This window comes from Thamnophis sirtalis, unplaced genomic scaffold (genome assembly GCF_051295495.1).
Source record: "Thamnophis sirtalis isolate CommonGarterSnake01/CBP01778 unplaced genomic scaffold, rThaSir2_p1.2 scaffold_14, whole genome shotgun sequence".
NCBI lineage: Eukaryota > Metazoa > Chordata > Lepidosauria > Squamata > Natricidae > Thamnophis > Thamnophis sirtalis.
In genome coordinates, this window is record NW_028261394.1 from 19,104,604 (window position 1) to 19,132,419 (window position 27,816).

The window sequence follows — 27,816 nt, forward strand, 5'->3', positions numbered from 1 at the left end:
CCTGGAACTTTCTGTGCTGTTTCTTAAACAAAACACCTTCCATTCCGTGCTGTGTTGCAAAATTATCTCTTTTTTTTTTTGAAAAAAAATATTGTTTGCAATTTCCTTCTGTACATTTCCACCTCAGTGTACATCCATTGTAAACGTACTTCTCCCCCCTTTGTCTATACATAGGATACTATTATATACAGTCCTTAATTTACAATCCTTCAGACACAGGAGTTAGAAATTAACAATATATTGGTAGGGATGAACGAACATGTATAAATAGAAAGAAGGATTGCAACATTATCTCTTGATTTTCTCCTGCCTGTTCTCAGTTTGATGGGGGGGGAAAATTCCTTCCAGATTTTCTTTCAAAGTTAAAAGAGCATTTGGGCCTGGGTGGGTTTAACCAGAGGGTGGAGTGTGGGATACAGGTGGCCCTCAACTTACAACTGTTTGTTTACTGACCTTTCAAAGATAAAATGGCACTGAAAAGGTGAATAGTCCTCCCACTTACGTCCATCGCAGTATACCAAGTCATGGGATCAAAGTTTGGGCTTTTGGCAGCCAGCATGTACAGGTACTCCTCGACTTACAACAGTTCATTTTTCACACTTACGACCATTGCAGCATCCCCATGATCACATGATCAAAATTCAGACACTTGGCAACTGACTCATATTTATGACAGTCGCAGTGTCCTGAGGTTCTGTGATGCCCCCTTTTGCGACTTTCTGACAAGTTCAGTGGGGAAGCCAGATCCACTTAACAACTGTGTTACTAACTTAATACCTGCAATGATTCACTTAACAGCTGTGAAGAAAGATTGTAAATTGGGGCAAAACTCACTGAACAAATGTCTCATTTAACAGAAAATTTGGGCTCAGTTCTGGTCATAGGTTGAGGACTATCTGTATTTACCACAGATGTAGGATCCCAGGGTCGTGTGATCACCATTTGCGACCTTCGGACAAGCAGAATTAGTGAGAGAAATCGAGTCACCTAATGACCATATGATTCACTTATTGGATTTACATGTGATGCACTTAAAAAGTGTGACAAAAAACCCTTAAAATTAGATGCAAATCATTTAAGCTGCAGCGTAATTCACTTAACACCCTCATTCCCTTGTTTAGCCATGGAAATTCTGATTTCAATTGTTATATTGCATCCAGTTTTGATTGCCACAATGTAAAAAAGAAGTTGAGACTCTGGAAAGAGTCCAGAGAAGAGCAACCAGGATGATGAGGGGACTGGAGGCTAAAACATAGGAAGAACTGTTGCAGGAACTGGGCCTGGCTAGTCTAGGGAAGAGAAGGATTGCGGGACACACGATAGCTGTATTCCAGTACTTGAGGGGCTGCCACAAAGAAGAGGGAGTCAAATTATTCTCCAAAGCACCAGAGGGCAGGACGATAATGGTTGGAAACTAATTAAAGGGAGAAGCAACCAGGAATTAAGGAGAAACTTCCTCACAGAATAATTAACCAGTGGAACTCCTTGCCACTAGAAGTTGTAGGTACTTCTTCACTGGATGTTTTTAAGAAATGACTGGACAGTCAGTTGTTTGGAATGGTCTGGGGTCTCCTGCTTGAGCAAGGGGGTGGACTAGAAGACCTCCAAGATCCCTTCCAAATCTTATTCTGTCACCAGTCAAAGGTTAATGTTTTCTGATTTCCAGTCTCCCTTGAACTGAACCTCAAGGAAAGGCATTAAAGTCTTAAAGAAAAAAATTAGGGAGTGTGGTACCCAGTAGGAATGCAAAGTTGCATCACAGGAAACACAACAGTTATGCCCTCAGCATCTCCAACAAAGTCTGGTTTAAAAAAATGCTGCCAAGAGAAATTTCCAAACACCCTTGAGAAGGTAGAAAACTGAAGCCTCTTGTCGCAAAGCACCACAGGGTTAATAAATTGCCCCAGTGGATTTGGGCATGGCTTTCATTGCAGCTGATCATGCCAAGCTGAATTAGCAGTCAAATCCCATGGATGCCAAGTACGGTGCTCCTGGGCAGGGAGGGCAGTGGGATCTAGACCGGGCACACATTTACACACTTTGCAATTTGGTAATAAAGGAACCCACACCTGAATGGGTGACTTTGTCCATCTTGTTATTCCTGAATCTTTTGCTGGGTGATTCAGGTTCTGTTCAGTAATTTCCAGGGTAGCTTGCATGAAAAACACTGCTTAAAAGGGCACCACCCAAAACCAGATTAATTTGTATTTGTATGTATAGTGTGAGAGAAAGTGAGAGAGAGAGAGGAGTGAGGGAAAGGGACAGAGGGGGGGAGAGAGAGAGAGAGAAGGAAAGGGAGAGGGGAGAGAGAGGGAGAAAGGGAGGGAAAGGGAGAGAGGAGAAGGGAGTGGGGAAAGGGAGAAAGGGAAAGAGAAAGAGGGAAAGGGAGAGAGAGGAGAAGGGAGTGGGGAAAGGGAGAAAGGGAAAGAAAAAGAGGAAAAGAGAGAGAAGAGGGAGAGGGTGGGGGAAAGGGAGAGGGGGGAGAGGGAGAGAGGGGAAAAGGGAGAAAAAGAGAGGGGGAGGGGAGGGAGGAAAGGGAGGAGGAAAAGTGGGGGCAAGGGAAAGAGAGAGAGAAAGAAAGAATTCTTTAAACTGAGTCAATTAATAGAAGTCTGAAAAGGATAGTGGGGGCTGTGAAAATCAAAGTAAAAAGCACTTTATGAATTCAGCATCCTGGCTACCTCCTGCTGGTCATCCAGATCCGGAAGCCTAAATCTTGCAAAGCCAAGCCACAAGTTTCAAGGGCAGTTGTTTTTTTCTTTCCCATGGAGATTGTATCCAGTTGTTTTTAATAATTTACTAATCTTATCACTCCTGCCTGCCTTTGCAGCCCTCTCGTAACTCTGCTGTGTTTACTTTCATCCATAGATATATATATTCCTACTGCAACCCAGCAAGCTGCCCAGAATCAGTGGGTGAGTTAGGCAACAGAGAAATTGCAGCATAGAAATTTAATAAATTATTACAATGGATGGTCACACAGTCAGCCAGATGTTTAGACTGGATTTGGCATCTTCACCTTTTGCGTCTTCAAAAGGTGAAGATGCCAAATCCAGTCTAAACATCTGGGACAGGCTGATCTTGTTGTTTGATGGTGTTTCAGATATTGTCACCAGATGTAAGTTGTTCCAAGTGAAATGTACTTTTTCAATTGACTGTGTGGATTTTGCCAATGCTAATGGTGTTTGTGATATTTGTGCACTCAAAGCACCTGTGACCATTGATACTACCTGTGCTTTCTTTTGCCACAATCGTTCTATTTCTATTTGCAGGACTTTGTATTTTGTCATTTTCTCTAGTTTTTTCTCTTTGCTAACATTCTAACACGACGGTTAGAATGTTAGCAAAGCTTCCTGCTAAAAAATGGCTCATTTAGTCATCAACAAATATTGCAGAGGTTATCAACCTGAAGACCCTCCCAGTTTTTAAAATCTCAGCCAACTTGGCCTTTACATGGCAGGAAATGTATCAGTATTAATAATAACCGATAAGCAATAATTGATAATAATAATAATTAGTAATTAATAATAATGATGCCACCTAATTGCAAACAAGATGACACTGAAATATTAAAAGAACATACCGGACCAGGAAGAAAAGAATAGAAATAGCAAAGGCAGCACCTGGGAAATACTAAAAGCTTAAGTCTTCCAGTAGATTCACCAATGGGAAATGGTTTTGCACCTTAGTCTGGAAGCCATCAGGCTGGCATGACTTACAACCATTTGTTTTCTGGCCATTTGAAGTAACAACTGGACTGAAAAAAGCAATTGTCAGGCTTCCGATGGATGCCCTAATTAAACCATGAGACAATCTTCAAAAGAAATCCAGTTCTTTATTAGGAGCAACATGTCTGGCACTACCCAAGTGAAGCCAACTCTGACCTCAAGTAATTTATGGCCCAATTATGACCCTGTTCCCCCCTCCCTCCAGGGTATGTCATAAATCACATTATCCAATGGAGCACTTTCCCGGGCTGTAGAGATAATGCCCCTCCCTTCCAGCTGTTGTGGATAACCTGGGAGACAGCCTTGAGAAAGATATTCCTGGAATGTTCTTCTGTTTGTGGCTGCTGTGCTTCTCCGTTAGCTTCCCATCCCTTGCCTATGGCAACTCGAGAGCAGGCCAGGGATGCTTTGTGAGTTGACAGCGATCTAGAAGCTTGGCAACGGGCTCATAGTTATGACGGTGAAGATACCTTGACTCATGTTTATAACAGTTGATGTGTCCCAGGATCATGGGATCCCCTTTTGCGACCTTGTGACAATGTAATAGGGAAGCCAGGTTCACTTAACAATCACATTACACATTAACAACTACAACAATTCACTTAAAAACTGTGGTAACAAAGGTCATAAAATGGGGCAAACCTCATTGTTAAACTGTCCTTAGCATGGGAAATTTGGGGTCAATTGCCGTATGTCGAGGACTGCATGTAATTGAAAAGTTGTGTTTTTTTAAAGTCCTCTTTAACATCTGGGCAACTTCAGAGATTAATTAGTGGAAGAACAATTCCATATTTCTGGTAACTCTGTGCTATTTATTCCTCTTTTGCCTTTCCTCCCCTTTAATTGGCAGGAAACACATTCCATGGAATTGCTGGCTGGTTTTAAGAAACCAACTGTGGAAGTTCACAACTTCTCACTTGTCTTTTTGCAATGCTGAAATATATTAGTTATGGTATTTTTGGACTTCTATTGAAGCCTGGTCCAAGTCCACTTCCTTCTTCCTGAATTGGGGACATTCTTGCTACATTCCTTTGCTTTGTCTAATTGAGATTAATTAAGTTCTCCTGGAAATGAGAAGGATACAGAAGACCACCCCACCCACTCCCCAATCTCTACTCTCTGGTTCCTGAGATTTCAGTAAGGAATTTTCTGCAAGAAGTCACAAAGATGGGAAATGGGCCATTTTGACATCTACATCTATTTTTGACACTCCTCTGTTCACAATAGAATCCTTTGTGCCACCGGGCTTGAAATTTGGGGCTTGGACAATCTGGAACTGCACCGCTTATGGTTCGATGTAAGCATAGTGCACAAAATTGTGCACAAAATTGTCTGCTACAACATCCTACCTGTCAATGACTTCTTCAGCTTCAACCACAATAATGGGCAAACAATCGATATAAACTCAAGTAAACTGCTCCAAACTAGATTGCAGAAAATATGACTTTAGCAACAGAGTGGTCAATGCCTGCAATGCACTACCTGACTCCCTTGTTGCATCCTCAAACCCACACAGCTTTAACCTTAAACTGTCTAATGTGGACCTCACCCCATTTCTAAAAGATCCGTAAAGGGGGCCTGCATAAGCGCACCAAAGTGCCTAACCTCCTGTCCTACTGTCCCCATTTATCTGTATTTATTTCCTTTGTTCATGTTTATGTCCATACCTTTACTTGTTATCTTGTACATGTCTGACAAACAAACAAATATGGATTTTTTAAAAAAATGCTCAAATGTAATGCAGTTCACCAACAGTTTTGCTTTTTGATAAAATTCTTTGTCTAAAGAAGTGTTTCTCAACCTGGATGGTCTCCCAAAATTCTGGGAGTTGGAAGCCCACCCATTTTAAAGGTGCCAATTTGAGAAAAAGATAAGGCCAGACAAGGAATAATGAATGGAAACTGATCAAGGAGAGATTCAACCTGGAAATAAGGAGAAATTTTCTGACAGTGAGAACAAGCAACCCATGGAACAGAAGTTGCCTTTGGAAGTTGTGAAAGCTTCATCACTTGAGACTTTCAAAAAAAGACTGAACAGCTATCTATCAGAAATGGCGTAGGGTCTCCTGGTTGGGCGGAGGGCTGGACTAGATGACCTACAAGGTCCTTTCCAAATCTGTTAGTATGTTATAAGCGTGTCCTGGTTTTTGCTACTAACATGGCCTTCCTCCTACAACAGTTTCAAGTGAAAATTGAAAAGTTAAATTGTATGGTTTACCAGGTATCCCTGTATCTTGATTACAGAGCTATGTAAACCATGCTTGCAGTATGTGCTTCCTGAGGCATAAATGTGCCGCAGGATGCAAAAATCCTAAAACTACAACTTTAAATTGATAAAATCTAGATTTGTGTTGTAAATCAGCTCTTCCTAAACTTTTCAGCACCAGGGACCTGTTTTGTAGAAGTCAGATTTTTCCACAGACCAGAATGGGGGTGGGGGTGGTTTCATGTGCAATTTAGATCTTGCACACGCACAGATGAAGTTTCATTGGCTTGTGCGGTCTCAGTTCCTAACAAGCCATGGACTGGTCTGGTACTGATCTACAGCTCGGGGACTGGAGAGCCCTGTTGTATATAATTCCTAATAAGATCATGTTTATGTTTCTGTAGAAAGGTGTAGAGATTGCCTAAAAATACAAAAATGATGACAGTACAATGGTGCAAAATTAATGACTTTTGATTGGCACAATTTTGATTTGATTTTTCCTGGCAGACCCATGACACGAAATTGGGGTCCAGCATATTTTTTTAAAAAAATGGCCTTTTGCTTCATGCATAAAGCAAATATTTTGTGGCTTGGAAGGAAAGAATACCAATTTCGTTTCCCTTGAGATCCTAAACTAAACTGATATTACAGAAGTTTGAAGAAAGCAAAACTTTGTTTGCTCCCAATGAATAAGAGAAAATCTTCCTGTGGTTTATTCAGGAACCATCTTAATTTTAAAGCCAGTTTTGCATAAAAGTTTCTCTCCTTCCATCTGGATTAAAAGGGACACCTCAAACCTCTCAAAAGGAACAATAAAGTTGGTTATAATTTTTAAAGTCAAATTCAAGAGTTTTTAAGGATCCTGATGGTTTCCGTCATCTCAAAACCTCAGGAACAGCTACATCTGTTTCTGGATACTGGGTTGGGAAGACATCAAACACTGGACAGAATTTGCAAATGATTCACAGAGATTTTAATGAGAGGATCCAGCTTCATCCAGAAATATCGACTATCGAGTCAATGTCGAGTCAATGTCGACTGGCAACCACGCGGAGGAGAGCCTTCTCTGTGGCAGCTCCGACCCTATGGAACGAACTCCCCGTGGAGATTCGTACCCTCACCACCCTCCAGACCTTCCGCATAGCCCTCAAAACCTGGCTGTCCCGACAGGCCTGGGGCTAAAGACCTCACCGTACCCGAATAGTATGAATGTTGTGTTTTTTAATGAAGTACTGTCCTATATGTAACTTGGTTTGTCTCCCCCTCCTTCTGAATTGTGAGCCGCCCTGAGTCCCCCCAGGGAAAAGGGCGGCATACAAATATTAATAAATACCTAAAAAAAAAAAATACAGCACAGTACAGTTTCCAGCAATCTCATTGCAGATCAACCTGGCTGATTTTTTTAGACGTGAAAACTCTCCAGTCTTTCTGCAAGTGCATTAAATTTCAAACATCAAAAAGAATCATCAAACACTGTCCCAGGTTCAGGAAGGGTTCAGAACAAAGGTGGACTCAGGGAAAAATAAGGACATCTCTCTCAACCCGGCTTCCCAAGTTATCCAGATGTTTTGCACTTCCTTTCCCCCCAAAAAGGCTCTACAAACAGTGGGAAGGCCCAGATTGCAGGCATGGCGTGAGAATGGAAGGCATAAGCACGGGGTCAGCCAGCTTCCTTCAGCAGATCTCCAAATGTCATTGGGACAGGAATATCCTTGTTCTGGAGAGAAAAACTGAACCACGACCCAACAGTTGAGTTTACTCGGAACTAAGAAGACATAACAGCCTGGATTGCGTATTTTTGGCCAGTGGAGTATTTCTTACCCCACAGGTGATCTGTGGAATATCTTGGAACATGTGAAGCTGTTCCCACAAATTGTTGGGGGGGAGGGGCAGGGGAGGGACATCAGAGAGAGGCATGGATGGGTTCCGGCAGGCACTACTGCTGGTTTGCTCATGTGTGCGTTGCACATGCATGCGGAGTGCAATAAAAATTCTTCTGTGCATGCGCAGAAGCAGAAAACAAGATGGCGCTGACTATGGCGCTAGTCGGAGAAACAGTTTGGGGGCATCGCAGGCCTGTGTCGCTGCTGGATCCAGCGACCCAAGCCACCAAACCAGTACCGGTTCGACCACCACTGGAAAGGGGCCTTGGGAGACAAGGCAAATCCCATAGGAGCTTCCATGCTGAGAAAGGGTCTCCGAGGATAGGACTCATCCCCTAAAGTTAGGAGGCGCCGAAGCAAGATTCTGAGTGACTTCGCTCTTAAGAGCTCCGCTCCTCTGCTTTCCACTTGGAAAACGGCTGGTTCCTTTTCAAGATGGAACTGATCCACAAAGTGCACTAAGCCATCAAACTGGCCATTTTATTCTGGGGAACAAAGTCTGTGCAAAGATGGTTTGTGAATCCTGGATTAAGGCTAATTTCACGGTGCGAAGCCAATAGCAATAGTACTTAGATTTATAGACCGCTTCACAGTGCTTTACAGCCCTAAGCTGTTTACAGAGTCAGCGTCTTGCCCTCAATAATCTGGGTCCTCATTTTACCGACCTTGGAAAGACGGAAGGCTGAGTCAACCTTGAGCCGGTCAGGTCGAACTGTTGGCAGTCAGAATAATCAGCCTGCAATACTGCATTCTAATCACTGAACTACCATGGTGTGAGACAGAGAGAGGTAGACAGATAGAGGAATGCTAGATTGAGAGATGATAGAGAGATAAATAGCAATAGCACAGGCTTCTGTACCGCTTCACAATGCCTTACAGCCCTCTCTAAGCAGTTTATAGAGTCAGCCTCTTGCCCACAACAATCTGGATCCTCATTTTACCCACCTTGGAAGGAGGGAAGGCTGAGTCAACCTTGAGCCGCTCAGGATCGAACTGCTGGCAGTCGGCAGAGTTAGCTTGAAATACTTCCAGTTTCCAGTTTATTGGTATTTGTATGCCGCCCACTCCCAGGGGACTCTGGGCGGCTTACAGACAAACAAGGGAATTAAAAATTAAAAATAGAAATATAATCATTTTTCATACTGCATTCTAACCACTGCGCATGATGGATGGATGGATGGAAGGGTAATAGCACTTAGAATTCTATACCACTTCACAGTGCTTTTCAGCCCCCTCTAAGCAGTTTAGAGAGTCTGCCTCTTGCCCCCCCCTCCAACAATCTGGGTCCTCATTTTACCCACCAGGGAAGGACAGAAAGCTGAGTCAACCTTGAGCCTGATGAAATTTGAACTGCTAAATTGCAGTCAGCATAAATAGCCTGCAGTACTGCACTCTAACCACTGCGCCATCCCGGCTCTTATGCTGTTCCTTCCTTAAACAGGTGGGAAGGAAGCATAGCACAGTGCAATATGTGAGCTCAGAACAGCCGAGCGGACGGATGGGATAATTGGAGCTCCTTCCCTCCCTCCTCCCCCCCCTACAGTTCGGACGCTATCCTAACCCTTTCCCCCGATTTCCAGGATCTGGTTTCCAGTCATGGTCCTGAACCCAGTACGTCCCTTCGGTGCAAAAGCAGCCCGCAATCTATTTGAAAAACAAGGCTTCGCATATCTCTCTCGTTCGCTCCGGTGAAGAGACGTTGTGCCCAATGGTTCTGGGGTCCGTGTAAATTTCGTAGTCGTTTCCACCCTGCAAAGGAAACCAAAGAAGAAATCGATCCCAGGGAATGAAAGAAGAAGGAAGTCTCTCGGCCACTTTGCTCAGCAAACGCACCTCTTTGCCATCCTTGAACAAGGAGCTCAAAAATTATCATTGCTAAAAATGATCTTCTGATTTTCAGCAACTATGTTCGAGAGGGAAGAAGCCTTCCTTATACAGACAGTCCTCAACTTACAACCTTAGTTTTAATGACCGTCTAAAGTTACAACAGTGCTGAAAAAAGTGACATGACATTTTTTTAATGACCATTGTAACATCCCCGTAGCCACATGATCAAAATTTGGACACTTGACAGCTGACTCATATTTATGACAGTTGCAGTGTCCTGGGGTCACATGATCCTCTAGTGCAACCTTCTGACCAGCGAAGTCAATGGGGAAGCAGGATTCAGGTAACAATTGTTATTAACTGGATAACAGCGATGATTCACTTAACTATGACAAGAAAAGTCGTAAAGTTAGCAACTTTCATTGAACAACTGTCACTTAACAACATACATTTTGGGCTCAACTGAGGTCATAAGTCGAGGACTGCTTGAATTTAACATGTTCACAATAAAGATGCATTTTTCATAATCTAACAATTGCAAAAAGAATAATCTTTAAGAGATGGGAAAATACTGTAATTCCAAATATAAAGGATTGATCTTCAGATATGGGTTTTTTTGCCATTTTTGAGAATTTTATATGTTTGGTTAATTTAAAAAAATGTCACATTATCTCTCCGTTTGGAAAAAAAAATCATGAACTAGCTTGGTTAATGTTGAAAGGTTAATTTTTCTTTTTAAAGACTTACAAAATCAGGAAGTAGTTGTAATTACAGTTTTTGATGTTTGGTATGCAGTGTCCTGGGGTCATACCGTATGAACTTCTAACAAGCAAGTCAATGGGGAAGCCAGAATCACTTAAGGACCCTTGTTACTAACTTAACAACTGCAATGATTCACTTAACAATTGTGGCAAGAAAGTTTGCAAAATGGGGGCAAAAGTCACCCAACAACTATCTTGCTTAATAACATAAATTTTGGAGTCAGTTGTAAGTCAAGGACTTCTCATTCAAGAGGCTTCTTCAGCTCTGACAGGATGGTGGGGAATGGAAGGATTTCTATTCCTTGCAGATTCCTTCCCCACTATCCTTCCTGTCAGAGCTGAAGAAGCTTCTTGGATGAGAAGCAAAATGCCTTAAAAAAAAAAAAAACAAGGACGTCCAGTTGCCTCCTGAAAAAAGCACCTTTGGGACAAGCAGGACCTGGATGACTGAGAATCTCTACAGACATTTAGCTGTACAATTTGGGATGAAGATCCTTGGAATGGTGTGGGAGTGGGAATGGATTTCCAGAGGGGAAAAAATGGCAGACTACAGGAACCAGGAGTCCTATTCAGGTGAGGACACAGACAAAGTACCTCCAAATACTTCAACCACCCTCTAAAAGGATGCAAATGACCAGCTGTCTGCAAGGAGTACAAATCCTTCCCTTCCCCACCATCCAGTAAGAACTGAAGAAGCTTGTTGGATGTGAAGGGAAACGTCTTCAAAAGAAAAAACCCAGAAAGTCCAGTTGCCTTCTGAATAAAAAGCACCTTTTTGGGGACAACCATGACTTGGAGGATGGAGAATCTCCACAGACCTGTCTCAAAGTAGTAGCTGGATCTGACCAGCTTCTTCTGGCCACCTACTCACCGGCATGGTCTTATCTCCAAAGAAATAGATCTTTTCGAAGTTGTCCTGGGCAACAATTCCCAAGCAGTACCGTTTGTCCCAACCGTTGGGGAAGACGTCAAAGCTGATCTGGCCTCCTGCAGAGATCAAAGAGAGGATGAGAAACAGAAGTGACGGAGCTGATTGGAGCAAAGGGGAGCTTCGAATGGAACAAACATTCAAAGACACAGAACGCAGGGACCATGGATGAATCTAAGTGTTCAGTCCTGGCCAGAGAGGGAGACATCCCTCGTTCAAATGTCTCTCCAATAGGGCAATGCTAGCTCTAATGGGGGAAATTTAAGGATTTCCAAAACTCCAAGAAGAAACCCTCATGTGGACAGCAGTTCTGAAGCTGCTGTAGATAGGTAATCCTCAACTTATAATAATTTGTTTAGTGACCATTTGAAGTTACAACAGCACTGAAAAAAGTGACTTATGACTGGTCCTTATACTTATGATCATTGCAACTCTCTCCACAGTCAGTTGACCAAAATTGGCAACTGGCATGTATTTATATGATGTTCTGACCCAGCTCTCCAAAAACGACAAACCCTTTGTAGTTAAATCAATGGTTTCTTTATTAAGAGCCCCAGCAGCCCCAGCAAAAAGTTTCTCTCTCTCTGAAGAGAAGGAGAGAGGAAGGGGAAGTAGAGAAGAGAAGGACGACAGAGGGAAGAAAGGAGGTAGGAAGGGGGAGGAGAGAGAGAGGGAGAAGAAAGTGATGGATAAGGTACAAATACGGTGTATGGAGAGCAAAAGAGCCAATAATAGTTTTTTTGATGGTAAGATGAATTGATGTAAATATTCAACAATATAATATGATGTTGGTTGTGTAATAGTATACATGTGATTATACGTTATGAAAATGAAAAAAATAAAAACTTTATATATATATATATATATATATATATATATATATATATATATATATATATATATATATATATATATATATATATATATATATATATATATATATATATATATATATATATAGTATTTGTGCTGATAAATAAATAAAGGGAGACTAGTATAGATCTATTTCAAGCTATTTAGCTCTCATCAGCTAGCCATACCCTTACTGGGATTTGAACCTGTGCTGTATTAAATATTAGGCAGTTGTGTTAGCCACTAAGCCACAAGGTTCTCCTCCTTTATCAGCTGAGCCAGGTAAATAGGTATGTATTTAGTGTCACAACCCCTGGTATGCCCAAATATGGGAGGAAGTTCACTGCTTCCATTCTCTGTCCATCGGCTCGTCACAAGAGACCATCCAGACAGAAACCCAATATTTTTACTGTTGCCTTTGTTATCAGCACAAATACAACACACACACACACTATAGTTTCTCTCTCACAGCAGGTTAACAAGTCTGTCCGGCAAGGAGATGAATAGTTGTCTGCCACATCTACTCATCTCCGCCCCCTGCCTTTGATCCAGCAGTGGCTCTTCCATCCCAAGGACCAGCCCATAGATTTCCACTGCTCTCCTTTCCACTGCCTTCTGCACATCCACGTGTCAGGCACTGGACACAGCTGTTCTTCCCCTTCTTCATCAGCCACCTCCAGATTGGAGGGCTGTTGACTCTCTCTCTCTCTCTGACAGCTCCATTCCTTCTTCCCCCTCGGAGCTCTCAGGTTGCCTTGATGCTGACCCTGACTCCCACACCACCTCCTCTTCCTCCTCCTCCTCCTCCTCTAATTCAGCTGCGGGAGGGGCCGGCAGCCCACAGGCCACAACAGATGGCTGCAGTGTCCTGGGCTGATGTGATCATCACTTGTGACCTTCCCAGCCAGCTTCCCACAAGCAAAGTTAATGTATTGCTTAAGGACTGATGGTTCACTTAATTGCTAACAACTGCAGTGATTTGCAGTTGTAAAATTGGGTGCAGCTCACTTAACAGTCGCTTTGCTTAGCAGTGGAAATTCTGGTCCCAATTGTCGTCATAAGCCAAGGATATATAGATTCATATATAGTTCTGGGTTCATGTCTCTCTGGAGAGCTGGGGATTCTGGGGAGCCACTGCACTCCCACAGTAAATCTGAACAAATGGCATGCTGTAGCTTCACCATCGTACGTAAACTTTTCAGCTCTAAAAAGGCCCATCTGGAAGGCTAGCAATGTGTATGTGTGTGTGTGTGTGAGAGAGAGAGAGAGATTTCCTCCCTTGAAGCTGGAGCTTCAGCAGGGAAGGCCCAATGGGGAAATGCCCCGAGTTTGTCTATTATTATGAATATACTAATGTCCCATCTTATTCCAGGACATTGTTTTAAATGTGCTGCTTTAATGCATGTTGTCTAGTGCTTCCTGAGCTAAATTCAACGGATGTTTGAAACTCGGCTGTTCTGTTTTGAGCTACATATTGTTCAAGGGTTGGGGTTAGGGTGAACTGCTGGATTTACCGTTGCTAAACAAACATGGTGATGTGACATTATCCTTTCCGACCACATTGTTTAGCAATGGAAATTTTGGACCCAATTTCCTTTGTAATTTGAGGGCTCCCTGCACTGCCAAGTCAACCTAGTTTTATGCAACTTGGTGACCTCTACCTGAAATGGGTTTTAAATCCCATCAGGAGCAAATTGGAGAAAACCAGCAAAAGCTTTGCAGAGAGGGGCAGTATGAAGTGCTCATCACACTGGTTGGGACATCCCAATGGAACTTTTTCCTCTGGAAACAAACTGTCAACTAGGCTAGCATAGAACAGAAGAAGGTCCTCCCGTAATGTTATTTTTCTGGATAATCCGACAATCAGGATACTTTCTGAATGCAGCTATTTCCATTCTTAAAAAGTCATACCTATGGAAAATGTAAGGCCTTTCCCTGCAAAGTCATGTTGTAAATCAGCAACAAATCTGTCCCGGATATGTTCCCTCTGTTCAAGAAATAATAAAAAAAGAAAATCTGTCAGTTTAGGGCAGGAATGTCCAAACTTGGGAACTTTAAGACTTGTGGATTTCAACTCCCAGAATGGCTGGGGAATTCTGGGAGTTGAAGTCCACAAGTCTTAAAGTTCCCAAGTTTGGACAGCCCTGGTTTTGGGGAAAAAGACATTTTTTTTTCAATAGCCTGGTGCCACAATCACAAAACAATTGACACCAAGACTACTTGTCTATGTCATTGCAGAGAGCTAAGGAGATGGAACCCGGATGGAAATATGCAAGAACTCTTCCTTAAAGGGGTAAAAACATTTTTTAAAGTCAGAACTTCAGGTGTTTGGCAATCATGTGATGACATTTTACAAGGTTTTTTCCAACTTCTGTTTTCAGTAAAACTGCACCCATAATAAACCACTGGTTCTCTTAAAAACTGCAGCATTTTCTCAACGGTGGATTCACTTAATGACTGCCACAAAATGTCGAAAAATGGGCCAGTCACCAACCTGCTTTACAACCATCACAAGTTCCAACCGTGATGGGCAGATCCCGTTACGGTTATAATTCAAGGATTACCTGGATCCAAGAATTGCTCACCTGCGGTATATTGAAGTCTAGCCCTGGCTGACTTCCTGCCTCCCCTCCCCTGAAACACTCCTAAGAAGGACGAAAGTTACCCCTTCACCTGCCTTGTCGAGCTCAAAAAACTCCATCCGTTCCTCTTGGCTGCAGCTCCTGCCAACGGGGGAAACATTCAGCATCCCATTTCGGAATTCAATGAAAGTTCCCCTGGAAAAAGAAATAAAACCACATTTATATATAATTGGAGAGCAGAATAAACCAAGCCCACTGGGCAGAGGTGGGTGCCAGGCATGCCTCATTCAGTATCCAAGAAAGAAAAACTTTGCCTGGACCTGAAATGAAAACAGCAAAAGTGAAGCAAGATCTGAAGCCAAAAAAAGCCAACTTGTACATATCAAACGTTTGCCCAAATCCCTCCCCCCAGTTACCCCAACCCAATGTTCAATCTCCAGCTCCCAAAGGTGTCATGTGGGGCGCATCTTCAAGTGGCCTCATTCAGTTGGTATGCAGAGACAGTTGACCTTGACCAAGTCCAAACATGAGCCATCATCAGCATGCGCAGAAGATGGTGAAAACAAACCTCCTTAACTATATCTCCTCCAGTACCTAGTAATTCCCTTCCCAAATACCATTAGCCCCCACCCTCCCCGTTACTATGGTAGCCAATAGCAAGCAAGCAAAGTGGAGGCTGACAGTGGGTTCCACATAATTTTACCACCGGTTCGCCACGCACCGAAACTGTGAGCATGCGGGCATGCTCGCTTTGCTCATGCACCTTCCACACATGCGTGCGGTCTCTGCGCATGCACTTTGCACATGCACGCAGCTTAGAAAACATGGCTAAATAGGATGGCATAGCACTGCCCCCACCCCACCCATAAGGCATCAATACCGGTTTGCCCCAACCACTGCCATTGGGCGAGGGGACAGCAAGGATAAATGACTTCTTCCTGCCTTTATTATTTTTAAAAATAACTGAAGGCATCGACCACACACTTTTTTTCCTTTCTCCTTCTTCCTATTTTCTCCACAACAACAACCCTGTGATGTAAGTTAGGCTGAGAGAGGTACTGGCCCAAATTTTCTGTGGCTGTTGGAAATATGTCCTTGGGACTTTGAGCTAGGGCCTTATTTTATGATCTTTTCTGCAGTGGTCGTTAAGCGACTACCACACTTGTAAAGCAAATGCTGTGGTTGTTAGGCAAATCCATTGTTTATTTTGGGCTGGTTTTGCTGAAAACCAGAACTAAATGTCTGTTGTGGCCCACCAGTAGCCATCAGATCTGGCAACAGATTCAGACAGTGAGGAAGTTGGGGAGGAACCTGGGCCAGTCCTGGAGTCTGGGGAAGGCTCAGATGAGGGCTCTGTGTCAGAGGCAGAGGGGGGGGGGGCAGGGCTGTCTGACAGTTACCAGCTGCCTTTAGAGTCAGACATCAGTGGGGCAGATGAACAGCTGGAGCCTGTTCCCAGTGTGCGCATGCACAGAGTTGAAAGATGAAGGGAACAGCTAAAGAACAGGGGTCGACTTGGGAGGAAGGCCACAGGTGGACGGTGAATGGTCCCTCCCAGAGGAAATAAAAGAGGAGTGAAAGGGGAGTTGTCAGCCTCCTTTATCTCTCTTCAAATGGAGTTGAGGTTTTTCTTTCTTGGATACCGAAGGAGGCATGCCTGACCTTAGTGGAGTTTGCAGGAGACAATTAGTTCAGTTCATTAGGGTGAAGATCTGTTCCTGACTTCTTGCCAAGTAATTGCTGCTACAGCTTGGCATTTGGAAGATATCGGCCTGGAAGCTCTCCAAGCCTGATAAAGGTCTGTAGTTATGAAATGTCATGAAAGACTGTTGGCCGGAGAGGAATTCTGGAGAGGAATTCACTTTAAACTAAATAAAAGAGGTTTTATCGGGACGAGGAGTTGGCTTCATGCTTTTGGGAAGCCTCGGTCAGAACAATGTCAATTTTCAGCAAAAACATTGTAAGATGCCATAATATGGTCATGGGATGCTGCAAATCACTGTATATTGTAACATTTTATCTGTAAATGACTTTTTTAAATTTTAATCGCAATGCAACGTGTGCAAATAACTGCTTTAAACTTAATGATAACCTCTTTAAACTTGACTGCAAAAAATTAAAAGTGTCAGCCTCTACTTTGCTTGCTTGCTATCGGCTGCCATAGTAATGGGGAGGGTGGGGGCTCGTGATATTGGACGGGAATTACTAGGTACTGGAGGAGTTATCAGGAAGGGAGTTCTTTTCACCATCTTCTGCGCCTGCTGATGGCTGGTGTTTGGGCTTGTCAAAGTCAACCGTCTGCATACCAGCTGAATGAAGCCACTTGGAAGATGCGCCCCAGATGACACCTTTGGGAGTTGCCGATTGGACATTGGGTTGAGGTAACTGGAGGGAGTAATTTGGGCAAACGTTTGATATGTACACTTTCGTGCTTTTTTGCTTCAGATCTTCCTTCACTTTAACTGTTTTCATTTCATGTCCAGTAAAAGTACCTTATTCTCTAATTAAAGGGAGTTGGGTGTTTTCTTTCTTGGATACTGAATGAGGCACGTCTGACATAGAGTTTTGTGACAGAGTTGTCAAAATCTGGAATATCTCTCCCAATGTTTCAGCTTCTAACTTTCACCATTTTAATTCTACTTAACTTCGGTGGACCTCACCCCATATTTAAGAAGTCCCTAAAGGGGGGCAACCCATTACGGAAGTGCACTGACTTGCCTACCATCCTGTCACATTTTTAATGTTTTTCCATTTTGCTTGTTTGAATTTGTAATTTTCATTTGACAAATTAAAACTTTTAAATTTAATTTTTAAAATGCAGGCTGTTTGCCAAGTTGCCCAAAATGCGGCCATATGACCACGGGAAGGAGTATGTGGCTGTTGTAACTTTGAATCAATCCGTACGTATATACCGCTGAGGAGGTCAGTCGTAACTCTAAATTATCACTAAGTGACCAGTCATAAGCTGAGGACTACTTGGAAAGCACTTAGGCACCTACCTTTTCCTGGGGAGCTTAATTTTTGCAATGTAGCTCAGGCAGTAGTTGATCAAATCCTGGAGCAGGTCTTCCCCCAGATGGTCTTGGATGCTCTGCCCAGGAGACACAAAGAAGAATCACAACAGAGTCCCAAACCTCCACAAGCAACTTTCAAGAAGTCAGATCCCAGCAAAATACTTTCTGGGTCCTACATTCTCAAAACTCGGAGGACGGTTCTTTCCTGAACTTGGGGGATTCTTACTGACCAGGTTGGGATCAGATAGGCAGGGTTCTCACAGGGGCATTTTTACATGGGTCCAGCAGCCATGATTTAGCCAAAGGTCTCATCAAGAGCTGCAGTGACCCAGTGGTTAGAGTGCAGTCCTGCAGGCTATTTCGGCTGACTGCCGGCTGACTGCAATTTAGCAGTTCAAATCTCACCAGGCTCAAGGCTGACTCAGCCTTCCAGCCTTCCGAGGTGGGTAAAATGGGACCCAGATTGTTGGGGGCGAAATGCTGATCTGTAAACCGTGTAGAGAGGGCTGTAAAAGCACTGTGAAGAGGTATATAAGTCTAGGGGCCATTCCTATTTATTTTTCCTTCCTTCCTTCCTTCCTTCCTTCCTTCCTTCCTTCCTTCCTTCCTTCCTTCCTTCCTTCCTTCCTTCCTTTTTAGTGTTGAGAATGCAGTATTGCAGGCTGATTCTGCTGCCAGCAGTCCAATCCTTTCCAGCTCAAGATTGACTCAGCCTTCCATCCTTCTGAGGTCAATAAAATGAGGACCCAGATTGTTGGGGGCAAGAGGCTGACTCTGCAAATCACTTAGAGAGGGCTGTAAAGCACTGTGAAGTGGCATATAAGTCTAAAGTCTATTGCTATCACAGCTAAACATCTTTTCTTTTTTGCAAAAGAATAGTATATCTTTACCATTCACCATTGTTGCCAAATTAAGTGACAAATGGGGGAGTCCAATACATCAAATCAGACACACAGTGTGTCAAATAGCCTTGACCTAATTATCATAAATTAGATTATGTTAAATCAACCTAAGGGGCAACCCAAGGAACTCCTGTGAAGCCCAGAAAAGACCAAGGATGGACCTTCTGGAGGGAAGAACTGATGGAGGAACAGAATGTGTTGGCAAATCAAATGGACATTCTTTTTCCTCCAAGTTCCCAATAAATAGCCACTCAGCCTCTGGGACATGATTTTAAATCCACCTATAAGATAAAGGTAAGATTCCCCTCGCACATATATGCTAGTCATTCCTGACTCTAGGGGGCAGTGCTCATCTCCATTTCAAAGCCAAAGAGCCAGCGCTGTCCGAAGACATCTCTGTGGTCATGTGGCCGGCATGACTCAATGCTGAAGGGCACTGTTATCTTCCCACCGAAGGGGGTTACTATTATTCTACTTGCATTTTTACATGCTTTCAAACTGCTAGGCTGGCACAGAAGCTGGGACAAGTAACGGGAGCTCATTCCATTACAAGGCACTAGGGATTCGAACCACTGAACTGCTGACCTTCTGATCGACAAAGTCAGCATCTTAGCCACTGAGCCACCTATAAATCCACCTTATACTTGAGCCATTCTCATATCTCTGGTCCAGCAATTCCATAGGTTAATTCCGCCCTGATTGAAGAGGCATTTCTGTGGAGCAGTTGGAAATATGCAATATTTCCAAAAGACACTATTCTGAGGCCAGAATCACCCCTTGCCTTGTACATTCAGAGGAGCCCCATTGTGGGTGGAGCTCTTTAAACCCAAAGTATTTTATTTACTTATTTAGTTGTCCAATTTATCAGCTGCCCATTTCCATTTAAATCCCCCCCTTTTTAAGTGAATATGTTAAAGATTGTGAGAAGCTATAGGTAATCTCTTATGACCATAACTGAGCCCAAAATTTCTGCGGCTAAGTGAGACATTTGTTAAGTCAGCTTTGCTCCGTTTTACGACCTTTCTTGCCACAGTTGTTAAGTGACTCTTGCAATGGTTATTTTAGTAACACGGTTGTTAAATAAATGTCGCTCCCTCATTGGCCTTGCTTGTCAGCGGGTCGCAAAAGGGGATCACATGATCCAGGGACACTGCAACCGTCATAAATATGAATCGGTTGTCAAGCATCTGAATTGTGATATGTGACCATGGAGATGCCCCATGGTCATTACATCACTGTTTCCACTTTGTCGTCATAACGTCAAAAGGTGACGAAATGAACTGTTCTGGTTTGAGGGCTACCTGTACAAAACAAAATGTTCATTTGAGCTCTCTTTTCTTTTTAACTGCACCGCACATCGCAGTTCTTATAATATAGGTCATCCTCATGAGTTACGACCACTCATTTAGCAACTGAAGCTAAGAAGGGTTTTACGACTAGTCTTTAGCGTTCTGCAAGACTTCCTCTAAGTGCTTTTGGGTAAGGAAGAAAAAAGATTGGGGAGCCCTGCTTAAGGTCTAATCCTGCATTAATATCACTATATCAGAGGGATGTGGTGGCTCAGTGGCTAAGAAGCTGAGCTTGTCGATCAGAAAGCTTCTGCCAACCTAGCAGTTCGAAAGCAAATAAAAATGCAAGTAGAAAAATAGGAACCACCTTTGGCAGGAAGGTAACAATGTTCTGTGCGCCTTGGGCATTTAGTCATGCCGGCCACATGACCACGGAGACGTCTTTGGACAGCGCTGGCTCTTTGGCTTTGAAACGGAGATGAGCACCGCCCCCTAGAGTCAGGAACGATTAGCACATATGTGCGAGGGGAACCTTTACCTTATCAGACGTTACAAGATATGTCACTTAATCCTAACTTACAAGCTTACCTGTTTCCCAATAAGTTCTCCATCTTTGTATGACACCAGACCATTTTCTGGGAAAACATAGTCGTATTTTCCAACCACTACCCTCCAAAAAAGGAAGAAGAAACAAAAGCAGCTTTAATTTGTATTATTTTGATCAGAGAACATTTCTATGAAATTAACAGAAAAAAAACTTCTTTCCCATTCCCTCTTCTGAAATCATAAAGCACTTAATTTTTTTTAAAAGTCTGTACAACCACCTCAAAGCAATTGGATAAATGAATGGCATTCAATTGCATATAATGTTGTGCAGTAAACATGCCCAAGAATAACTGACAATCTCTTGATGCCAAAATATTACACCGAGAACTGGTGTGTTACAAAGCAAAGTGACGGTTTCTAACATTGTGTTTATTTACTGTACAAAAATCCCTCTGGGCCCCAATACGAAGCTGGCAGGGTGGGTGCCACCTACTCTTTGGAAGATCTTTATTAATGGCATGCTATTTTTAACTCTTCTTTTTGAAAAGCTGAAAACCACTTCTGAAAAACAATTTTTGGCATGAAAAATTCAAACCACCCCTTATTCTTCCAATACCAATTTTAAGTCTCTGTACTGTGCTGATAGAGTCAATTTCTTCTCCTGCCTGGTTGTAAGCTATAATCAAGTTACCGTTAAATAATAATGACCCCCCAAAGTGTGACTGAGTGAAACACAAAAGCTGTTTATCTAATCAGCAGCTCTGCTGTTTTCGCCCAAGGTTTATTTCTCAAAAATATATTCTCTCTAAATTCACAGACGCCAGTTAGCCAGAGAGCTGGAGAGCTATGGAGAGATTTCCCGCCTGGATTTCAAGTCACATGATTTTCCCAACCTGAAAACGGACTTTTCATTCAATTTATGGCAGTTCCACGTGGAACCACACTTTGTGGCCGCATGGCACCTTCTCTTGTTTGCTTAGTGAATGCGATAAATGATATTTTTGCAAGCCGACATCGGAAGTGAATGCGATAAAGAGGGTGAGGACAGCAGCCCAACCCCTAATGGCGACTCAGTCAACTTTGCCACTCCTGGCTCAGCCTCCCACACTTCACCTTTTTCTTACCGTCTTCCCCCAGTTGCTCTTGGATCTTTTCAAAGTCTGAGCCACCCACCACGCCAAGTTTCACCTTCTGCCGCAAAGCCTGGAGGAAATCTGCCATCTCGGGGGTGATTTTCTGGATCGGGTGAGAAAAGAGAAATTGGTGTGTCACTCAGATCAAGCAGGGATTCCAGCAATATTCACTAACTCTCTTGATGGACCCCATCCCCTCCCTATATATTGTAAGCCGCCCTGAGTCCCCTCAGGGAAAAGGGCAGCCTATAAATAATAAAACCATAAAACCATAAACCATTAGAATAATGGATGGAAACTGACCAAGGAGAGATTCAACCTGGAAATAAGGAGGAATTTTCTGACAGTGGGAACAATCAATGCATGGAACAGAAGTTGCCTTCGGAAGTTGTGGAAGCTTCAGAACTGGAGGCTTTCAAGAAGAGACTGGACCACCATTTGTCAGAAATGGTGTAGGGTCTCCTGCTTGAGTGGGGGGTTGGACTAGATGACCTATAAGGCCCCTTCCAACTCTGTTAAGCGGTTAGATCTGTTATTATTGTGGCTCACCAGCGGCCAGCAGAGCTGGCAACAGTTTCAGACAGTGAGGAGGTTGGGGAGGGACCTGGGCCAGTCCTGGAGTCTGGGGAAGCTCTGATGAGAGTTCTGTGTCGGAGGCAGAGAGGGGGCCAGAGCCGTCTGACAGTTAGCTGCCTCAGAGTCAGACATCAGTGAGGCAGAAAAGCAGCTGGAGCCTGTTCCCAGTGTGCGCGTGCGCAGTTGCCAGACGAAGAGAACAGCTAAAGAACAGGGGTCGACTTGGGAGTAGGGCCACAGGTGGATGATGAACTGCCCAACCCAGTGGAAATAAAAGAGGAGCGAAAGGGGAGTGCAGGAGACAATTAGTTCATTTAATTGGTTCGTGACTCTCCGAGACTCCTTGCCAAGTTCTGCAGATATTGGCCTGGCAGCTCTCCAAGCCAGATAAGGTCTGTGACTGTAAATCCTCCTTTGAAACACTTTGCCAGATGTGAATGAGCAGAATTCACAGTCAATGAATAAAAGGGGTTTTTGTCGGGACAAGGAGTTTGCTTCATGCTCTTGGGAAGTCTCGGTCAGAACAATTATTTCCACGTTACTCATTCATAATGTTGGTTTCTTTCTGTCTTGTTCTGAAAATGGTCCTATGAATTAGGAGGGGAGGCCATGAAGTCATCCAATGGGGTTGAATGAGAGCCTTAAGCCCAATTTTCAAACCCTTAGCAGAATAATAGAGTTGGAAGGGACCTTGGAGGTTACCTAGTCCAACCCCCCTGCTCAAGCAGGAGACTCTAAACTATTTCAGACAATTTGCTGTCCAGTCTCTTCTTAAAAGCCTCCAATGATGGAGTACCTACAAAGTCAGAGGTTTTTCTAGATTGCTTTCATTCTTAACTGAAATAGATTTATTTGAAACATTATAATAGACTTGATCTTAGTGAGGTATGTTAGGATGCCAGAGGATGCCAGAGTAAAGGATGACTTTAGAAATGAATGAAAAGTTAAGTGCTTCAATACAAATAGTAGTATAATAATACATTTCTTATTCTTTTCCCCCTTTGTAGTAAAAATTACAATTTTTGAAGTTGTATTTTTTCATTCAATGAGTATCAAATTATTGTTATTATTAATAGAAGACACTTAGTGTGCCAGGCATTATTATTATAAAGGCCTCAGTAGGTGAAGCATTTTACTAGTAAAAACAGGGCTTAATCTGAAGAACTTTACTTCACACACCTTGTTTCACTAATCTTTGCAACACATTGCAAGAAAGGGAATCAATTAATCAAATCTTTACAGACTATTTAACAGCATAACTGCAGGTGAAGAAATAAAATGGAGAAATGTCCTTTTCTGTCATTGCTATAAGGAAATAAAATGTCTAGTTCATCAAAGCAGGAAGTGGTCTTGAATTAGAGAGAGTTTTGCTATCACTACATTTTTAGTGCACTCTAATTATGGCCTTTATCATCCATTTCTTTTGAAAACCTGATCTTGATCTGTGATGAAAGTAAGATAAGGAGTAAGAAATCAGAACTGCCTATAAAAACCAAGGTGCTAGGGATCAAATGGCCCCCAAATGTGGGTTTGAAGTTCAAACTCACACTTAAGTTTGGATAAGCTCAAAGCAAGAAACCATCAAGAGTTGAACAAGAAGTGAGGCTGCTCCTTCTAATGCTGCCATGACTGATGACGCTGTCTATTCATTCCCATTCAGGTTTACTCCCTTCTCATTATAGCCAGAGTATCAACAATTAAGTGCAAAAATGTAATAAAACTTTAATAAAGATTAAAACCTGAAGAAGAGCAGCACTCCTAGATATGACAGAATACTGTGTGATGCATTAAAAACCTGGTCAGCAGAGAGCTTTCCGCTATTAATCAGAGAGTAATTAATAATAATACAGGTTCCCCTCACACATATGTACTTGTCATTCCTGACTCTAGGGGGCGGTGCTCATCTCCCTTTCAAAGCCCAAGAGCCAGCGCTGTCCAAAGATGTCTCCGTGGTCCTATGGCCGGCATGACTAGGATGACCAGACGTCCCGCTTTTGGCGGGACAGCCACGCCTTTTCATAAATTTTCCCACGTCCCGCACGGTTCTTAAAAACACACACTTTTTTTGGCGCTCACAGCTCCCTCGCTCCCCCGCCCATCAGCTGCTAGCTCGCTGGGCTGGCTCATCATTCCGTTCTATACTACAAATTTAAGCCAGCCCAGCCTGCCGCTCATTGATTGGATTGGCCTGGACTCCAGCCAATCAGTGAGCTGGCTGGGATGGAAAATTTTCAGCACGCGGCATGCTGAAAATTTTCCATCCCAACCAGTTCACTGATTGGCTGGAGTCCACTTAGCTTAGCACGCCTGCGCGAGTCTCCATTTCATTTCGTCTTTTGGTTGCAGCTGCGCTTACTCACTGGTGAGTAATCATGTTATAGATTGGTACCAGTGGGAATCAGGAGGCGCTATGGGGAGGAGACAGGCCTCCTCTCCTCCTTCTCCCCGTTTGCGGAGTTCATTTCATCTCCTCGCGTCACAGCCAGCCCCTGTGCTGCACCGCCACGGGTGGCAGACGCTCTGGAACCGAGCTGTTCTCTGCGCGAGCCGCCGCCCTCCCCCGCCCATCAGCTGCTAGCTCGCTGGGCTGGGTACTGTAGCGTATGAGCGGGCGGATGGGCGGGGAACGAGTGAGCCGCTCATTCGTTCCCCCGCCCATCAGCTGCTAGCTCGCTGGGCTGGCTACTGTAGCGTGTGAGCTGGCGGATGGACGGGGAACGAGTGAGCCGCTCATTCGTTCCCCTGCCCATCTGCTGCTAGCTCGCTGGGCTGGCTACTATAGCGTGTGAGCGGGCGGATGAGCGGGGAACGAGTGAGCCGCTCATTCGTTCCCCTGCCCATCAGCTGCTAGCTCGCTGGGCTGGCTACTGTAGCATGTGAGCTGGCGGATGGACGGGGAACGAGTGAGCCGCTCATTTGTTCCCCTGCCCATCAGCTGCTAGCTCGCTGGGCTGGCTACTGTAGCGTGTGAGCGGGCAGATGGGCGGGGAACGAGTGAGCCGCTCATTCATTCCCCTGCCCATCTGCTGCTAGCTCGCTGGGCTGGCTACTGTAGCGTGTGAGCGGGCGGATGAGTGGGGAACGAGTGAGCCGCTCATTCGTTCCCCTGCCCATCAGCTGCTGGCTCGCATGGGCTGGGTAACCTAGTTAGAACTTATTTGGAGTCTGGCAGTGCGTGGCTGTATCGTAAAAGGTCTGAGGGAGAGCTCATTGTCCGTGGGAAAAACATCAAGGCAATTTCTGTTTACGCGGTGGTTTCGAGATGCGCAGAAGTAGGGAAGGGAGGGAGGGCAGCGCTAATGGATGCTCTTTCTCCGTCGCGATCTCCTCTTTTGATCTGTGACCATGAGCCGTTCCTATTGGCCATTTCCCTTGTGACATCTGTATCAGGTGCCGGGCTTAGTTTCCGTATCTAAGTTAAGAGAGACCGGAGATCGCAGGGTTTGTTGTATGCTGCTAGGAGAGGCAGAAGCCAAGAAGAACCGGGCCTGCCTTCTCGCTATCCCCGCTCCACCCCGGTTCCCGGGGATGGGGACAGCCCTCCGCTAGACTTGTTGCCAAACTGGACGGGGAAAGGGGAAAGCTGTTCCCACCAGCCGAAGTCAAAACCATGCTGTGACCAAAGTTTGGAGAAAAATGGTTTTGTGTGTGTGTGTGTGTGTGTGTGTGTGTTTGATTGAGCGAGGGATCTGGTAAGGGAACTGCACCTATTTAGAAAAGGTAAATTATTGCAAACATGATCAGTCGAAGATAAGTATGGGGACAGGTTGGGTGGTAGAGAGAAAGTGATAAAAGAGTGGGAGAGAGGAAGAAAAAAGAGGGGAGAGAGACAGAAAGAGACAGAGAAGGAGAGAGAATGTGACAGAAGAGTGGGAAAGAAGGAGAGAGAGAGAAAGAAAGAGGGTAAGAGAGAGAGAGAAAGAGACAGAGGAGAGAAAAGGGAGAAGGAGAGAAAAAGTGATAGAAGAATGGAAAAGGAGGAGAAAGAGAAGAGAGACTGAGAGAAAGAGACAAAGAGGAGAAGGGAGAAGGAGAGAGAAAGTGACAGAAGAATGGAAAAGAAGGAGAGAGAAATAGAAGAGAGACAAAGAGAAAGAGGATGAGAGAGACAAGAGAGAGAAGAGAGGAAGAGGAAAGAGTAGGAGAGAACATCTCATTTCAACCCTGAGGTGCAAATATTCTCTTTGATTGGTAATTTTATTTGTCCATTTACTATCCAATACTCTCATTTCTCCTTAAGTTCATGAAGAATTCCCTTCTTTTTATTGAATTTATCACAATACCTTGAGAATAACTTTTTCAGCATAGCTTTACAGCTATTTAAAATATATAGTAATTTAGGTCAGGTTTTCAGAACATTAGTCTATTTATAAGTCAATGGTTGTGACCATTTTTCACACTTAGCGACCGTTGCAGCATCCTCATGGTCACATGATCAAAATTTTGTTTGGCAACAGATTCGTATTTATGCTGATTTCAGTGTCCTGGGGTGACCTTTTGACAAAATATAAAATTTTTAATCAAGCCCCCCCCCCCCCCCCCCCGGGTCAGTGGTGTCCCTCTTTACCAATCTGAAAATCTGGTCACCTTAGGCATGACTCAACGCCAAAGGCGCAGGGAACCCTGTTACCTTCCCACCAAAGTGGTCCCTATTTTTCTACTTGCATTTTTTACATGCTTTCAAAGTGCTACATTGGCAGAAGTTGGGACAAGTAACGGGAGCTCACTCCGTTACGCGGCACTAGGGATTCGAACTGCCCAACTGCCGACCTTTCTGATCGACAAGCTCAGCTTCTTACCCATTGAGCCACCACGTCCCTAATAATAATACAGATAGTTCTCGACTTATAACGGTTTGTTTGGTGAAAGTTACAACAGCACTAAAAAAAGTGGCTTATGACCATTTTTCACACTTTACGACCATTGCAGCATCCCAGTGGTCAGGTGATCAAAACTCCGACGCTTGGCAACTGACTCATAGCTATGACGGTTTGCAGTGTCCTAGAATCCCGTGATCCCCTTTTGCAACCTTCTGACAAGCAACTTCAATGGGGAAGCCTGACTCACTTAACAACCAGTTAAATGTGACTTAACCATGGCAATGATTCACTTAACAACTGTGGCGAGAGAAGTCGTAAAATGGGGTAAAATCTCTTAACCACCCTCTCACTTAGCGACATAATTTTTGGGCTCAATCGCGGTCATAAGTCGAGGACTGCTACCTGCAACTGCCCCCACCTAATGACCAGGAATTCCTTGCAAACCTGTGTTGCTGGCTTGTAAGGAATTGCCTGCACCGCCCTCCTCCCTCCTCTCCTCCTGGGCTCAAAGTACTCTGCCCATGCTCAGAGACACCCTTCTGCTCGATCTCCCCTAGTCCCACCTGCCGAGGCGCGGTCAGGGTGCCGTCCACGTCGAAGAGGCAGAGAACCGACGCGCCGCCCTCGCCCTCCATGGCTCTGCTCGCCGGCTCCTTCGGACGGGATGAGCGGGGTAAAAACTACAGAACCCAGCATGCCTCCGGGCCGAGGCGACGTCTACGCATGCCCGCCCCTCTCCTGCATCCTGGCGGAGGCCTACCAAGAGCGCG

The 27,816-nt window shown here is 44.1% G+C and overlaps 1 protein-coding gene across 1 annotated transcript; it reads right to left on the minus strand.

Annotated features, from left to right (window-relative positions):
• Positions 1-8,828: 8,828 nt before the first annotated feature.
• PMM2 (phosphomannomutase 2) lies at positions 8,829-27,736 on the minus strand. The gene is made up of 8 exons (XM_014074394.2): positions 27,610-27,736; positions 21,642-21,753; positions 20,560-20,636; positions 17,766-17,857; positions 14,862-14,961; positions 14,096-14,171; positions 11,276-11,391; positions 8,829-9,565 (listed from the first exon to the last, which is right to left on the minus strand). The coding sequence occupies exons 1-8, from the start codon at positions 27,679-27,681 to the stop codon at positions 9,461-9,463; spliced, it is 750 nt and encodes a 249-aa protein (XP_013929869.2). The 5' UTR covers positions 27,682-27,736; the 3' UTR covers positions 8,829-9,460.
• Between the last annotated feature and the right edge of the window lie 80 nt (positions 27,737-27,816).